General features: G+C 55.8%; 5 protein-coding genes across 5 annotated transcripts in view; 2 read left to right on the plus strand and 3 right to left on the minus strand.

Annotated features, from left to right (window-relative positions):
• Nucleotides 1-5,315, plus strand: part of PTSG_03272 (uncharacterized protein) — a 6,259-nt gene extending 944 nt beyond the window's left edge. The window contains exons 2-17 of the mRNA XM_004995796.1: nt 114-206; nt 347-496; nt 756-835; nt 1,063-1,262; nt 1,588-1,673; nt 1,887-1,979; nt 2,169-2,229; nt 2,458-2,611; nt 2,852-2,940; nt 3,138-3,238; nt 3,466-3,561; nt 3,824-3,852; nt 4,056-4,109; nt 4,255-4,311; nt 4,630-4,753; nt 4,905-5,315. Of these exons, the coding sequence (XP_004995853.1) occupies nt 114-206; nt 347-496; nt 756-835; nt 1,063-1,262; nt 1,588-1,673; nt 1,887-1,979; nt 2,169-2,229; nt 2,458-2,611; nt 2,852-2,940; nt 3,138-3,238; nt 3,466-3,561; nt 3,824-3,852; nt 4,056-4,109; nt 4,255-4,311; nt 4,630-4,753; nt 4,905-5,234 (1,797 nt within the window). The 3' untranslated portion in view covers nt 5,235-5,315. The remainder of the gene's footprint in view (nt 1-113; nt 207-346; nt 497-755; nt 836-1,062; nt 1,263-1,587; nt 1,674-1,886; nt 1,980-2,168; nt 2,230-2,457; nt 2,612-2,851; nt 2,941-3,137; nt 3,239-3,465; nt 3,562-3,823; nt 3,853-4,055; nt 4,110-4,254; nt 4,312-4,629; nt 4,754-4,904) is intronic.
• On the minus strand, nt 5,261-6,268 carry PTSG_03273 (uncharacterized protein). The gene has a single exon (XM_004995797.1). The coding sequence runs from the start codon at nt 6,114-6,116 to the stop codon at nt 5,610-5,612; it is 507 nt and encodes a 168-aa protein (XP_004995854.1). The 5' UTR covers nt 6,117-6,268; the 3' UTR covers nt 5,261-5,609.
• A 945-nt stretch (nt 6,269-7,213) lies between these two features.
• PTSG_03274 (uncharacterized protein) lies at nt 7,214-9,739 on the minus strand (the record flags this gene model as incomplete). Its single annotated transcript, XM_004995798.1, has 8 exons — nt 9,531-9,739; nt 9,189-9,315; nt 8,836-8,948; nt 8,494-8,623; nt 8,158-8,259; nt 7,923-7,958; nt 7,675-7,797; nt 7,214-7,315 (listed from the first exon to the last, which is right to left on the minus strand). The coding sequence occupies exons 1-8, from the start codon at nt 9,716-9,718 to the stop codon at nt 7,214-7,216; spliced, it is 921 nt and encodes a 306-aa protein (XP_004995855.1). The 5' UTR covers nt 9,719-9,739.
• A 165-nt stretch (nt 9,740-9,904) lies between these two features.
• PTSG_03275 (uncharacterized protein) lies at nt 9,905-12,130 on the minus strand (the record flags this gene model as incomplete). Its single annotated transcript, XM_004995799.1, has 4 exons — nt 11,688-12,130; nt 11,300-11,410; nt 10,970-11,006; nt 9,905-10,690 (listed from the first exon to the last, which is right to left on the minus strand). Exons 1-4 carry the CDS (start codon nt 12,080-12,082, stop codon nt 9,905-9,907), a joined length of 1,329 nt encoding a protein of 442 aa, XP_004995856.1. The 5' UTR covers nt 12,083-12,130.
• A 29-nt stretch (nt 12,131-12,159) lies between these two features.
• PTSG_03276 (uncharacterized protein) lies at nt 12,160-15,257 on the plus strand (the record flags this gene model as incomplete). Its single annotated transcript, XM_004995800.1, has 6 exons — nt 12,160-12,338; nt 12,550-12,664; nt 12,848-12,874; nt 13,170-13,241; nt 13,503-13,645; nt 13,997-15,257. 6 exons carry the CDS (start codon nt 12,160-12,162, stop codon nt 15,255-15,257), a joined length of 1,797 nt encoding a protein of 598 aa, XP_004995857.1.
• Between the last annotated feature and the right edge of the window lie 336 nt (nt 15,258-15,593).

A 15,593-nucleotide genomic window follows, 5' to 3' on the forward strand; every position in this document is an offset into this window, starting at 1 on the left:
CGGGGTCGATCTTCATGTGATGGTGCTCCCCTCTTGACTGTTCTTCTCTCTAATGTAAGTTTGCATGTGCTTGAACATAACCACGCCCGCCCCGCCCGTCCCTCTTCTTGTAGATAAGGACGGTTCGGCTGTCGCTGCTGTTTCGCAACTGCTTCTGCTGCTGCAAGTGTTACACAGAGACAAGCTGGGCCAAGTACAGCAACCAGGTGAGCAAGCACCGCGCATTCTTCTCCCCCTCACCCTGCTGCGTCGTGGTTTGGTTTGGTTTGGTTTGGTGCGCCCACAGCATCGCAGTCGTACACATGTACTCGTCGTCCTCCTTCTCACGCTGTGCATGACGTGCCAGGGCCAGCCCTCATATGGCACGCTGCCTGACCACCACAACACGGGGTGGGTGTCGTTCCTGCGCTGCCTCTGCTGCAGTCCACGTGTTCACCCAGATGGCGCAGACACCCAGCAGGACATCTGGCTCGAGCTGTCAGAAATCTTCACACAGGTGCGCCGCTGTGTTTGTCTGGTGGGGGGTATGTGTGTGTCTGTTTGTGTGTCTGTGTGTGTGTGTGTGTGTGTGTGTGCGTGTCTGTGTCTGTGTGTGTTTCGTTGTGTCTGTCTATGTGTTTGTGTCTGGGTGTGAGGCAAATCCTTTCGTGCGTACACGTGTCGTTGCGTGATTTCCGCTTGTTGAAGTGCTCACCCTGCTTGAAACCGCTCACAAACCTGTCTACGGCACATCGCATGACTTTCCTCTGCGCCAGATCTTCGGTGACGAGGAGTACACGTGGACAGACCTGTTGACAGCACTGCGTCTCGTGCACAAGAGCCACCAGTACTTGAGGTCAGCTGCACCTGTCCCTGCGCGTCCTTCATGCGTCTTGCTTCCTTCAGCGTACACACATCTGCACCAACACACGCACAAGTTGCACAAACACACAACTCACATGCAGTTTTCTCTCAGGCTCATCCTCACACGCACACACATGCACACACACACTAACACACACACGCACACACACACTAACACACACACACAAACGCACGCACCTTCACACACATTTGCTGCAGGGCGCACAACGAGGCGCGAACGGGCCGGCGAGCCGGCAGTCGGCTGTGTGTGGAGGACCACATCCAGCCCCTGCATGGCGCCGCAGACGCAGCGGTCGTCACAGAGGCAGCGCACGTGCTCACGTTTGCATATGCCATCTTCTCCTGGCCAATCGAATGCTACACCAAGGGGCCCTGCGCAGCCGGCAAAGACATGTGTGGTGCGTCCGGGGTGTGTGTGTGTGTGTGTGTGTGTGTGTGTGTGTGTGTGTGTGTGTGTGTGTGTGTCTGTGTGTGTGTGTCTGTGTGTTTGTGTGTGTGTGTGTGTGCGTGTGTGTGTGTCTGCCTGTCTCCCTGTCTGCCTGTCTCCCTGTCTGCCTGTCTGCCTGTCTGTCTGCCTGCGTGTCTGCCTGTCTGTCTGCCTGCGTCTGTGTGACTGCAATTTTAACCGTGTTGTGTGGGTAATTTGTTTACATTTGTTTACAATAACCCCCCCCCCCGACATGAGCATGGCAGCTCACCATGCGCGCACGCATGACTGTGCAGGCATGTGTCTGCGCACGTCGTGTGCGGCCAATATGGAGGCCACGGGCGACTGCTGTCACGTCAACCGCCTCTCCATCCTCTCACAGGTGCGCACTTTCTTGGTGATACTTGTGTGTGAGTCCGATGTGGTAAAAGTTTGCGTGCTTGTGCGATGTGCGCGCAAAGATAGAAAGAGAGAGAGACGGTCTGAGTATTCCACGTGGCGTTCCAGTTGGTGTGCAATGTGTGCATGTCGGCAAGCATGTTGCATTGGCGTGCACGGGTGAGTGCAAATGCTCATCCTGCGTGCTGCTGTGCAGTGCAATGTCCGCGCTGAGGATGTGATCACACTCGATCTCCGCAGCAGCGTCTACGAACAGCCGTTTGCTGTCGTCCTTGACAGGCCAAACAAGGTCTGGTCACGTGTGTTTGTCTGTCTGTGTGTGTATGTGCGTGTGAGAGAGCTTGTGTGTGCGGTATTCACCTGCACGTCGCTCATTGTGTTCCTTGTCGGCAACAGACCGTTTGCTGTTCTGCTCACGCTACACAACATCATCACCACCGCCCACGCCACACCCTTCCTCCCTCCCTCCCTCCTCCAGGCCGTCATTGTCGCTGTCCGCGGAACGTTTGGACTCGCAGACCTCGTCACCGATGGCCTTGGTACACACAGTCGGCACCAGTGTGTGTGTGTGTGTGTGTGTGTGCCTGTGTGTGTGCCTGTGTTGCACCTGTTCTCCGATCGTACTTGTCGTGTAACTGTGAGTTTCTTTCCTCTGTTTGCGCCATGGCAACGCATTTCCTCCCATCACACACACACGCACACACTCACACACCCTTACACACGCCTGCATTTCCCCCCCCCCCTCCACCACCACCACCATGTCGCAGCGTCCCTGACGACGGTTGAGTTGGGCAATGGCATGTCAACGCCTGTGCACCGCGGCATGCTGAGGGCTGCGCGCATCCTCATCCGCAAACTCATCGCCAACGGCGCGCTCGATAAGGCCGCAGACGCCGTTGCACACGACGTTCACAACTACGAGTGAGTCCCGCTGGTGTGTGCGTGTGTGCGTGTGTGCGTCTGCGTGCTTGCTTGTGTGTATGTGTGTGTGCGTGTGTGCGTGTGTGCGTGTGTGCGTGTGTGCGTGTGTGCGTGTTTGTGCGTGTTTGTGCGTGTGTGCGTGTGTGCGTGTGTGCGTGTTTGTGCGTGTTTGTGCGTTGAACTTGAAGGCGAATGCCCTTCCCTCATTGTTTCGCACTTTACGTGGACTGCACGTTGCAGGGTGATCACGACTGGCCATTCGCTTGGCGCGAGCCTCGCTTCCCTTCTCGCCATTCTCCTCCAATTTGAACCCCTCAGCGGCTTCAAGCGTACGTGTGCCTGCAAGCAGTGCATCACATTTCCACCGGCGTGCATGATCTTCAAACTGCAGTGACACACGCACGTGCGCACATGCGTACATGCGCCCACGCACATACCCACAAACACCCACACACACACAACCGCACACCGATACTCGCCCATACACGCCCATACATGCCCATGTGCGTGCTTGCTGCGACTGCAGACGTGCGCTGCGTTGCGTTTTCGCCCGCGCCAATCGTTGATCTCCAGGTGGCGGAGTGGGCCAAGTCCTTCATCACAGCCGTCGTCCTCGGCCACGACATGGTGCGCGCATGTGTGTGTGTGTGTGTGTGTGAGTGTGTGTGTGTGTGTATGAGGAGTTGCGCGGCTCATCTTCGACTTTGGAGTGCATGGTCCTCTCTCTCTCTCTCTCTCTCTCTCTCTCTCTCTCTCTCTCTCTCTCTCTCTCTCTCTCTCTCTCTCTCTCTCTCTCTCTTCCCGCCCTTCCCCCTCACCGCCATTATATGCACTGCATCGTGTGCGTTCGTTAGGTTGCGCGGCTGCAGTTGTGGTCAATCATGCGACTCAAGGCGGAGGTTGACTTTGCCCTTCGCAACAGCCGCGACAAGAAGGCAACCGTCTGTTTTGTACGTACCAAGCAACACAATATACACACACTCTCTCTCGCAAACACACTCGCACACACTCGTAAACACCCTCGCAAACACACACACACAGGCTACCACTTTTGTGCTGTACTGTGCGTACTTCCACTGCAACTGTTGGCAGTGCTGCTTGTGCGCTCGTGTGTGCCCACGTACTCTGCGTTCCTGTTGTACGGTGTGTGTCCGCTTGCACCACCGCGCACATCGCTCACATGGCATGCACCCGTTCGTGTACTTTGGGCAGTCTACTTGCGGTGTTGGACTCAAAGACAGGTTCGTTTGAAACACGCGCACATGCACACGCGCGCTTGCTTGATGGTCGTGCATCCTATCATGCCAGCTGCCGTGGTTGGGGCAAGAGTTGCTCTTTAATGCATGCTGTGTCGCGTACGCTGACGTGTTACACGTGTCCACGTGTGCGCGCAAAATGCCCGTCGATTGCTGTTCTTGTTGCGGTGATCATGGCTCGTTTGCAGATATTGGGAGGAACATGATATGGAGGCATATGTGCAGCAGCTCGACCTTCCACCGTGAGTGCCATCGACCTGTGCACTGATGCTCGTTCGCGCTGGTGCGCAGCTGCCTGCCTGAGACCTGACAGCCACCTGTACACGTGTGTTTGTGCGTGTGTGTGTGTGTGCGTGTGTGTGTGTGGTGATTGATTGTCACTGGCAGACGGATCTACATCCCTGGAAGGATTCTGTACATCATCAAGGACGACATTGTGCCAACGTCAGTGCACTTTGCCTGGTTACATGCGTGAGAGCGTGTATGTGAGTGGGAGAGTGTGTGTGAGCGTGGGAGAGAGTGTGTGAGCGTGGGAGAGAGAGTGTGTGTGTGTATTGAACCCCACGAAGATGTTGAGTGGGACTTATGAATTGATCCCCTCCAACACACACATTCACATTTGCACACACACTCACATATTCACACACACACCCGCATATTTACACACACTCGCATATTCACACATACTCACACATACTCACTCACACACACTCTCACACAACACCGCGCCCGTGCCAAATGTGAGCGGCTTTGCGTGTGCAGGTGCACGGGCCATCGCCGGTTGTTCAAACCGTACTGGGCAGATGCGCGCGCGTTTGATCGGATATGGCTCAGCGGCCGTATGGCCTGGGATCACTTTCCCCGCTCCCTCCGACACAGCGTTCTCGTACGTCAGCTGCACACGCACAATGTGTGTGTGTGTGTGTGTGTAGATTGGATGTGGTTGTGGTTGTTTGTGGGCGTACGCTTATCATGTCACTGCGACTACTTCCTCTTGTTCTTCTTCTTCTCCTCCTCCTTCGTTGTCATCTTTGCAGGCAATGCTGGAGCACGCAGCTGCAATGTCGGGCCAGGAGACGGTGACCACCGAGGCCGTCGTGGTCGATCTGGATGAGATGTACACGCACACGCACACGAGCCAGCGGGAGAGTCAGCAGTTCCACAGCGTCACAGAGGCACTCCTCCCACAACAACAACAACAACAACAACAACAACAACAACAACAACAACAACAACAACAACAACAACAACAACAACAACAACAACAACAACAACAACAACAGCATGTTCTTCTCCACGATGATGACGAAGATGATGATGATGCTGACACCAGTGGTGCCTGGTACACGACAACATCAGAGGCGTAGCACTGCGCGCGATGCTTCTCAGGTTGTAGGGACACGTGCTTGTTTATTTGGTTGGTTAGGTGCATTACAATCGCACTGGCGAAGCAACAGGTAGACGGACGGAGCCTCGAGCGTGGTGGCTTATGCGTGGCACAAGAACGTGGGGCACGAACAGCAGAGCGACAGGCATACGTGCATGAGAACAAATAAGGTGTGGTGGCTGATGACAAACGGGAACACAGCAAGCGATGAGATGAGGGGGGAGGGGGCACCGCAAATGAACACATCTTCGAGATAACACGCTCTTCAGATAAGACGCTCTTAGGCGAACACGAACGCACGCTGTGCACGCTGGGGGCTTTCATGCCAGGAGCAGCAGCCGCGTGAGACGATCAGTTAGATGGACACGGTGGAAGGCCGGGTGTAGCTTGGCGGTGCTTGGGGCAGGGTGCGCTGCGCTTCTGCTGCCGGCGGCGGCGGTGCAGTTGAGGAGGCGACGGCATCTTCGTACGAAGGCGGCTGGTTCTCGAGCTCTTCGTACGACGGAAGGTGGTCTGTCGCAATGGTTGCTGTTGTTGTTGGGATCAAGACTTGGTGGTCAGGGTGTCGCGGTCGATGGTGGGACCGGTGCCGGTGTCGCCTGTGGTGGTGGTGCTGGTGGTGGTGAGCAGCGCGTTGGCGTGGGTCGTCTGCGTCTTGCATGTGAGCGTGGCTTGCTGCATGTGTTCGTCTGCGTGCGATTATCGTTGCTGCCGGCGCCGCTGCTGGGTGGGGGCGGCGTGCTTGTTGCTGCTGTTGTCGTTGCTGTCGTCGCATCGCCTTGCGAAGTTGCCGGCGTCGCTGATACCTCACGCCCGCGTACACCAGGCATGCGACGCCAAAGCCAATGGCCACCCCGATCATGGTCTTGTTGGGGAAGAAGGGCTGCAGGGATGTCGAGCAAGTACAGGATGTTGTGGCAGCAAGGGGGAGGGGAGGACTTGCTTGACATAAGCTGCGCGAGACTGATGGAGCTTGGATTGCTTGTATCTGGCTGGTGGTGATGGTGATTGATGAGTCATCCAAAATGATGTATACTTAATTCAGTCACGAATTCAGTCGCATTTTTCAACACCACCCACCTCTTCCACCCCTTTGTTTTTCCTCGTACGAAAACATTCACGAGCGCAGGCGACTGGCGAGGATCGCAAACACACCGGTGCTTGCCTTGCTGGCCTTGCTTTACACGCACCTCCCTGCCGTTTCAACACCATGGTTAAGGCCGGAACGACTGCCGCTGGCGGCGGCGGTGGTGGTACGCTCACCCCACTGCTAGTGATAGTAATGATGATGTGTGCACTGGTCACGGGCGAGGCGAGCGGCGGCAGGGCGTCGAGTGCCATCGCAAATACACACGCATGCACACAGCAGCATGTGCTCGCAGTATCGACGGGAAGAACTGGCAGCACTTTGCTCATGCGCGCGCTCGCCGCCTTTGAAGCGGCGTTTGCCATCCCCGAACCGTTCCGCGCTTGGATGGAGGACGCGCACGCCCCTGACGTGCCATCCTACTCTAGCCTGTTCACCTGCGACTTCTTACACGACGCCGACGTCACACGAAAGGTGCAGTTAAACGCCTGATAGCCACCTGGTCGTCTGCTTGGCGAGGGAGGGCGTGCGCGCTGTATGTATGTATGTATGTATGTATGTGTGTGTGTGTGTCAAGAGCGTGGAGACATGATGTAGACAATGGAGAATCACGCACAAAGATAAAGACAGGGATCGGGCCGCCCTCCTGTTGCACGTGTAACGTGCACCGCCTATACACCCATGTCAACGCACACCAATCACATCATCTTACCTCCTTGCGCTGTACTGCCAATGCACGCTACAAAATGAAGGTGTTCTGGGAGTACGCTTGCACTAACAACCGGGTCATCGTCAGGCACAGTCCACTGCTGCAGCGTTGCAAGCAAGGGCAGATGACGGCTGATGATCGCAAGCACCTGTTTCACGCGTGCTCAAGAACATGTGTGAAGGTCATCAAGACCATCCGCTTCAACCGGTTTCCTCTCACCAATGCCGAGACCAAACAACTCCAGGATCTTGGGAATCTGAACGTCCTACACATCGTGAGGCAGTAAGTATGCCGTGCACAACAGAACTCGGTCCTTTGCTTCGCATCTCTGGTCTCTGGATGTACACATGAGCCTGCACACGTGTCATGTCATGTCAATTCAGTAGTTGGTGGTGGATCATGCGTGCGCCAGTACGCGCGCATGTCGACACAACAGTAGAAACATTCACAGACATAGTTGTGCACACATACGCATCTCAACGCACAAAATAAACACACACACGCACACGCACAAACAAACACACACGCACACACACACACACACACACACACACACACACACACACACACACACACACACACACACACACGCACACACACACACACACACACACACACACACACACCGTTTGCTGCGCCGCGTGAACCACCACAGCTCGAGTTGAAAGGGCCTTTGGCGCTGGTGTTGACGGCAGCACCAGCAGACCACCAGGCAACCAGGAAGACAGCTACAATCTTCAGCATGGGCTGCACATTCACCAAGAAACACGAAAGGGGGGGGGGGAGACCGCGATGAGCGGCAGGGCGCACAAACGCCAAGCACATGCGCTACAAGAAGGTCGAGTACCGCGCGTGCACGCACACACACACACCTCGCCGATGGAAGGTGCAAAGCGGAACAGCAGCAGCTGGTGGCGGTGAACGTGTGTTCAATCGTGCGTGAAGATGTGAGCAGTGTGAGTTTGCAGTGCGTTTGAGTAATCGATGATTGTCGCATGCACGTGCACACACATTCATACAAGCAGGCAAGAAAACGCCAGCAAGCACACACACACACACACAGATGCACACACACACACACACACACACACATATATAGATGCACACCTGAATGAAGCAGGTGGTGGCAGCAACTGCGCCCACGGCCACTGCAAAGGCATCCCTACCCTCGCAGCGATCCTCGTGGTCGCACACATCCCCCGCAACCGACTGCACGTGACACGACCCCACGCACGCAGTTCAAGGGAGGCGCTTGTGAGTGGCGTGTTTGCTTTGCAGTGCGGTAGCCAGAAGTCAACATACACACACATCGAGACACACACAGACACAGACACATAGATGCACACAGACACACACACAGACACACACACAGACACACAGACACACACACACACACAGACACACACACAAACAGACAGACACACGCACACACCATGCACGCACCATTTCAACAAGGGATGCAAAGAGGACGAGGAGCAGGCCCGTGTGCACAGTGGCAATCCTTGTGCGCAGTGCCTGGTATGCCATGGGCAACGCCAGTGACGTGTACATGGCCGCAGCGACAAACGCGATCCTGTTGGCCATGGAGGTGAACAAGTGTGCGAGTGAGCGAGTGAGTAAGTGAGCAAGCGAGCATTCCTCATACGTGGACCACCCAAGACACCACCCAAAAGCACATACGCATGCACAAACATATGCACTGAAACCCACACTCACACGCACTCTCCCACCACACACACACGCACACACACACACACTCAGCCACGTGCAAACACGTTCACGCACCATGTGGCAAAGTATGCGTTCTTGGTGGCTGAGAAGGGTCCACTGGTGCTGGTGTTGAAGGCTGCCGCAAACGCCCACATCACCAGCAAGACAATGGCCAGAATCACGTCCAGCTACATGCAGCAAGCGGAGGGAATAACACAAGGAGGAAAGGGAATGAAGTGTGAGCAATCCACAACCAGCAACAACCAGCGGATGTAGCATGGCGGCGGCAGTGTAGCAGGCACATGCACACACACATACACACACATACACACACATACACATACACATACACACATACACATACACATACACATACACATACACATACACATACACATACACATTCACATACACACCACGCCACCGACCTTGGAGTTGACGGGGCATTTCTGGTACAGGAAGCCGAGGCGTACGAAGCAAATGGTGGCGGAAATGACACCACACGCAATGGCCCATGCGTAGTATTCGTCATCGCACACCTTCGCTTCATTACAGCTATGTTAGGGGAGCATGTGAATGTGCGTGAGTCAGCGTGTGAGTGAGTGTGTGCATTGTGTGTGAGTGTGTGTGTGTGAGTGTGCGAGTGACAGCTCATGTAACGGCGGTGTGTGTCTGCGTGATTGGCAATCACGAATACACACACACACACACACACACACACACACCCCTTCATCCACACTCACACACCCGCACATCCAGCCCACACTCACTCGTCTGCGGCGGAAGCAAACTCGATGATGGAGGCGGCTAGCAGCACAAACAAGCTGCTGCCAATCGTGTGCCATGTCTTCGCCTCAGTCTCATTCTCATCGGGCATGGTGGTGGTGCTCAAGTGTTGGAAGCGGCAGTGATTGCAAGAGCAAGCAGAGATTGGAGAGCAAAGCTGAAGAAGCAACATCTGCTGCTTGAGGTGTCACCCGTTTAGAAATTTAATTGATATCTTGCACAAATCACCAACAACCAGCCTGTCAACCTTTCTTCCTTCCACCTTCTCTCTCTCTCTCTCTCTCTCTGTCTCTCTCTCTCTCTCTCACTCTCTCTCTCTCTCTCTCTCTCTCTCTCTCTCTCTCTCTCTTTGACCCTGTCATGACTCTCCCTCCTCCTCCTCCTCCTCCTCCTCCTCCTCCTCCTCCTCATGACGTTGGTGTTTGGTGTCCCTTCCGCCTTCCTCGCCTGCATCCTGCTCCGCGAGCGCGCCCGTGGCCGCTTCCTTCTGGATGAGCGGCGCCAGCGCGTCAACAAAGCTGAAGTAGCAGTACCTGACATCAAACTGCATGTCGTACCAAAAGTTCACTGCGATGCACTGGTTGCACGTGTGCGCGGCGCCCAGCTGCTCCACCTGGTGAAACCACATGGCCGGCAGGTACAGCACATCGCCCGCCTCCACCTCCACCACAAGTGGCGTCGCGCTGCGGAAGAGTGGATGTTGCCTGTAGTCCGGGTTGTTGGGATCCGCTGCAATCCACGGCCGCTCCACCGCGTGCTCGTCCTCTGTCTCAAACAGCACAAGCTCAAACCCAGCAGCACTGCCGTGGCCGTCGTCTCCGTTCTCGTTACTGTTGCTGCTGTGTCTGCCCTGGCTGTGGCCGTTCCTGCTACTGGTTTTGTCTTTGTTGGCACCGCCTTTACGGCTGCCGCTGCCGCTGTCGCTGTCGCTGGTGTCCTCGTGCCCGGTATCACCACCGTCTTCAGCACCATCACCATCACGCGTTCGTGCGGCGCCGTCGCCACCAACATCGCTGCTGCGTGCGCGCGGGACCCACCGTGCAGACTTGCACGGTGTCTCATACAAGTACGGCACAGCCGACGGATGATACAGCGTGAACCGCTTGGTCCCAGAGATGACCGCATACATGTTCTCATAGTGGTCCTAGGGGGAACGAGTGGGTGCGCACGTGTGTGAGTGCGTGTGTGAGTGTATGTGTGTGTGTGTGTGTGTGGGGGGGGAAGATGAGGGACTGTGAGTTCGTAACACGCTTGCGTAAGCGAATACGTGTGTGTGTGTGTGTGTGTGTGTGTGTGTGTGTGCTTGTTAGTTAATGCGTGCACGCTCCTGACAAGACAAAGAGGAGACACACTTCATCAACCTGACAGCCGAATCAGCAAACACTCGCACAAGCACAAGACCAGCGCCTACCCTTGAACACACCTTGTGCAGCGACGTGAGCGCTTCGGTAGGGCCCATCCTGGAAACAACGCAGTACACACGCGCACAGGAGGAGAGTGGGGAGTGTGTCAGGGGCACCAGAGCAAGCGGAGTGGCTTGCAAGTAAGGTGCGGTTACGAAAGCTTTGGGCATGCATCACGAGCTCTTGGTGCTTGACTCTCTGGAGGTTAGCTACGCAAAAGCATGTGTACACATGCATGTACACACACACACACACACAGACACATACGCATACATACATACACACACAGACACACCAACACACCAACACGCGCACACTCTACAAACACAAAAGTACAACCAGACACCAACCAGAAGTTTACGGCATCTGGCTTGCAGCCGAATGCCTGTTGTGCAAAGTCCAACGTTGTCGTGTCCACATCCTCCATCAGCACGCCCCCAAACTCGTCTTCGTCTGTCATACTGCAGAGAGCCCACACGCAGAAGCAACGGCAAGAAAGGGTTGAGGGTGAGACACACATGGCGGTATGTGCACATGTGCCACGAAACCACATGAAGAGCTTGATTCACACACGTGCAAACAACATTGATGCACACGCACACTCAGCACACACTTATACACACAACACACACACACACACACACAACACTCACACACACACAACACTCACACACACACACAACACTCACACAACACACACACACATACACACAACACACACACACAACATGCTCGCACCTGGAATTCTGATGGGAGACGTAGGAGACGGCGCCTGGGACAGGCTCCTGTGATCTCAGATACTCCCGGAAGGGCATGCGCTCCGTGTGCGGCAGAGCAAACACGCGCCCAAGGCGCTCATCATCCACAATCGCATCCGCGCGTCCGTTTGGCGTCACCTCCACCGACACTTCCACATCTCCGACCTTCTCCTCTAAATATGCCTTGGACCAGTGCCTCGTGCACCGCCAGCCTGACGCCAGGCCCTTGATCACGCACGGCCGGTTCGCAGATACGTACTCCCGCAAGAACTCAATCGCGCTTGGCGGCCTGTGCAACACTGGCACGCTCGAAGGCACCACCAAGTCGCGCAGCTCCTGCTGCAAAGCCTCAAATGCATCCCCCACGCTCACCATCGTTGCCTTCGTCTTGTAGCCAGGAGCGGATGATGACTCATCAACCACCACATCGCACAACAACACCACGAGAGTCGATGGAGGACAACAAGCACCCACCACCACAGTATGTGAGTGCAATGCAGCAGCAGCAGCAGCAGCAGCACCCACCACAGATGCAGTTGGAGCAGCAAGGTGGTGGCCCACAGAGTCATGGCAACGAGCACCACCACGACCACCATGCCGGCGCAGGTGGAGAGACTGAGCGCCTGGAAATGTACAGGTCCGGTCCGCCTGTGGTGTGTGTGTGTGTGTGTGTGTGTGTGTGTGTGTGTGTGTGTGTGTGTGTGTGTGTGTGTGTGTGTGTTGTGTGTGTGCGGGCCCTGTGTGTGTTGAGCGTGTGCATGTGTTGTGTGGTGCGTGTGTCATTCATGGCGCCCGTCTTTCAGTTCCTCACATTCGACGGGTTGCTGTGCGTGCCCTGGCAGCGATGCTGTGATTGCCATCGTCGCCACCGTCATGGCCATTCCACTGGCATCCCTCACGGAGGAAGAGGAGGAGAAAGACTACATCTTCCAAGTACTCAATGGTAAAGGCAAGCAGGTATACACACTTGTTGCAGGTGCAGTGGTGTGCGTGTGCCTGCATGTGCTTGTGCGTGCTGTGTTGTGCGTTTGTTTGTCTGTGATGATGGTGTGCCGCATTTCTGGCCGTCTTTGCTTGCGCACGCTGCCATCCTTTCAACTCACGGATCACACCTGTATCCTCCTCTTGTTACACATGCAGATTGCGTGGTTCGTCGCATCGTTCAACGTCAGTAGAGAGAGAGAGTGTGTGTGTGTGTGTGTGCGTGTGTGTGTGTGTGTGTGAAGGTTAGGGCGTGCGGTTGAGAGCTTTTGTGTGAGGGGGACTGTGCGCGCGTGCGCGTGCGCGTAAGTGAGTGGGTAAATCGATGCGTGCACGTGTGCGCATTGTACGTTGTGCCCCTTCTTGTGCGGGCTTGCGCCGTTGCCAGAGGTTGACCCACTCCCACTCGTCTGTCCTTATGCACTCATGCACTCATGCACTCATGCGCCCTCGCATGCATCCACGTGGTTCCCATTATCAGATGGTCGCATACTGGTGGGGTTACCACTCCGCTCTCATGCGTCAAGTGGAACACGTTACCTTCTGGACCATGGTGAGTGCATCAACGTGAAGCATTGCCAACTGAACGGAAGCCATGCGAAGCGCCAACACAAAACACCCAGCACACAAGTACCACCCACACTTCACACTGCAACTGCCTGCATCTCGCCTCCATCCTCTACACACACATACATACACACACACGCACACATACATACACACACACACACACACTGTTGCACCTTCTCTATTGCCTTTGAGCCTCCTCACGCCTCGCGAATGGTGATGCCGTGCGCCACTCAACCACCTATAGCTATGCAACCTGCTGTTCCTGCTGTCGCTGAGCTTCTACCCAATCTCATATGTCTTTGCGCAAGACTACATCCTGAACTGGAGAGCAACGTCGTTGTTCATGTCCATCCTGGTGTCAACAGCGCTTGCATTCGCCCTGCTCAGGTACAGCTTGACACACCCTATGATTGGCACGGGCCTGCCCATCCCACGTCACGCTGCATTGGCTGTCCCATATGCTCGCCCATCACCACCCACTGCCTTGCACACACACACACACACACACACACACACACAGAGCACCACTCACTACCTTGCATACACTGTACCATCCCCTACGTTGCGCTTGTTTATACCCCTCCAACTCGTCGGAGAACCACGATCCAAACATGCGCTCACCACCCACAACACACTATATTTTGTACCCCCCCCCCTCCACTGCCACACTCATCTGCACGATCAATGGACCACACAACCACACGACACAATCACGACACAATCGTGCCACGTCACCAGGATGCTGTCTCGGCCCTCCGCATGGGAGAGTCCTGCGCGTCGAATGGCGTGGAAGCTGTGCATGATTGAGGATGCAACGCACGTTGTTGTCCTTGGTCTGGCCCTCGCCGCTGTGCAGATCCTGCGTCTTGTTAACGAAGACTACATTGCCGTCGGCTGGGTCGTTGTTCTCGTCAAGACCATCTTCGACGTAATTGTGTACCGCTGGCACGTGCGGCGCCACCCGCGCCTCTTTGCAAACCCGTACAAGCCCGGCAAGACGCTGCGCAAGCGTCACTTCCTTCGCCTTGCCGGCTACGCTGACGTTCGCCGCAATCGCCTTGAAGCGTTCTCCGATGGCGTGTTTGCCATCGCTGCCACCTTCCAGTTCCTGGAGATCAAAGTGCCAACGCCAGACCAAGTTCCCTTCCCCTCGTTCACGGAAGCGCTCTCGGATGCCAGCTCGGACTTGGGTGCCTACCTCATCTCCTTTGGCGTCATCGGCATGCTGTGGATCAACCACCACAACATTGTCGAACGCTTCCAGTGCGTGCCGCTCTTGCTGCGTCTCGTCAACACGCAGCAGCTTGTGCTAGTGGCCGTGCTTCCTCTCTTCTTCAGCATCCTCGTCAACTTCTGGCCGGACCGGTCTGCCGTCATCTGGGCGAGCTGCGCCGTCGCCACCACCGGTCTGTTCCAGCTCCTCCTGTGGGGATTGGCCCGCTTCCTCCACTCGCGAGCGGTCGCCGCAAGCGCTTCTGTTGCCACGCGCACCCCCTCCGCCCACACCTCCTCGTCCTCCACACTTCTCTCTGCAAGCACGAGCAGCGGCAGCGGCCACAGCAGGCCTGGCTTTCCAACAGCAACAGCAACAACAGCAACAGCAACAACAGCAAGACCAATGTCTTCTTCGTCGTTGCCTGGACCGCCAACAACGCCACAAGCAGCTTCAACAGCAACAACAGCAGCACAACAACAGCGACAGCAAGAGGAGGAGGAAGGGTTGCAGCGGGAAGAAGAGCTTGTGCTGAAGTTTGATCCTTACGATTCCGTGCGCAAGCCGTACGTGGTTGCACAGCTGCTGGTCATACCCGTAGTCGGGTTTGGCACTGCGCTCGCTGCTCTGGGCTCATCCAGGGTGCACCTGTTCCCGTTTCTGCTCTGCCCGTTCCTGTACTGGCTGCTGAGCTCTCTCGAGGCACGTGCCGTTGGCACTGCCATCGCATTGCGGTACGGCGCCGGCACATCCGAACACCAACCGCTTGTGCAGCGCACAGAGTAGGTGTGTACTGCGTAGGTGGTGGCGGTGGGTTGTGGCGAGAGCGTTGGCGACGTTGTGTTGTTGTTGTTGATAAATGGTTGTGGCACACACGTGCCCCAACCCTCGCATTCCCTCAGTGTGTGTGTGTGTGTGTGTGTGTGTGTGTGTGTGTGTGTGTGTGTGTGTGTGTGTGTGTGTGTGTGTGTGTGTGTCTGGTTTCATTTACTTGAGACGGCTGTTTCGCCCCTGGCACGTTGTCAAGACATAGCTGAACCATAAAACTCCCTTCCTTCCGATGGAACAAAATGTGGGAGCAAGAGAACATGAGAGAAGGTGAGGCTTGCATATGGAGTTGCT

The sequence above is a fragment of the Salpingoeca rosetta genome, assembly GCF_000188695.1.
Source record: "Salpingoeca rosetta unplaced genomic scaffold supercont1.7, whole genome shotgun sequence".
Taxonomy (NCBI): domain Eukaryota; class Choanoflagellata; order Craspedida; family Salpingoecidae; genus Salpingoeca; species Salpingoeca rosetta.

Bases quoted from the DNA above. Each gene is read 5' to 3' on its own strand.
- PTSG_03273 (XM_004995797.1), bottom strand. From the start codon at position 6,116: ATGATCGGGGTGGCCATTGGCTTTGGCGTCGCATGCCTGGTGTACGCG.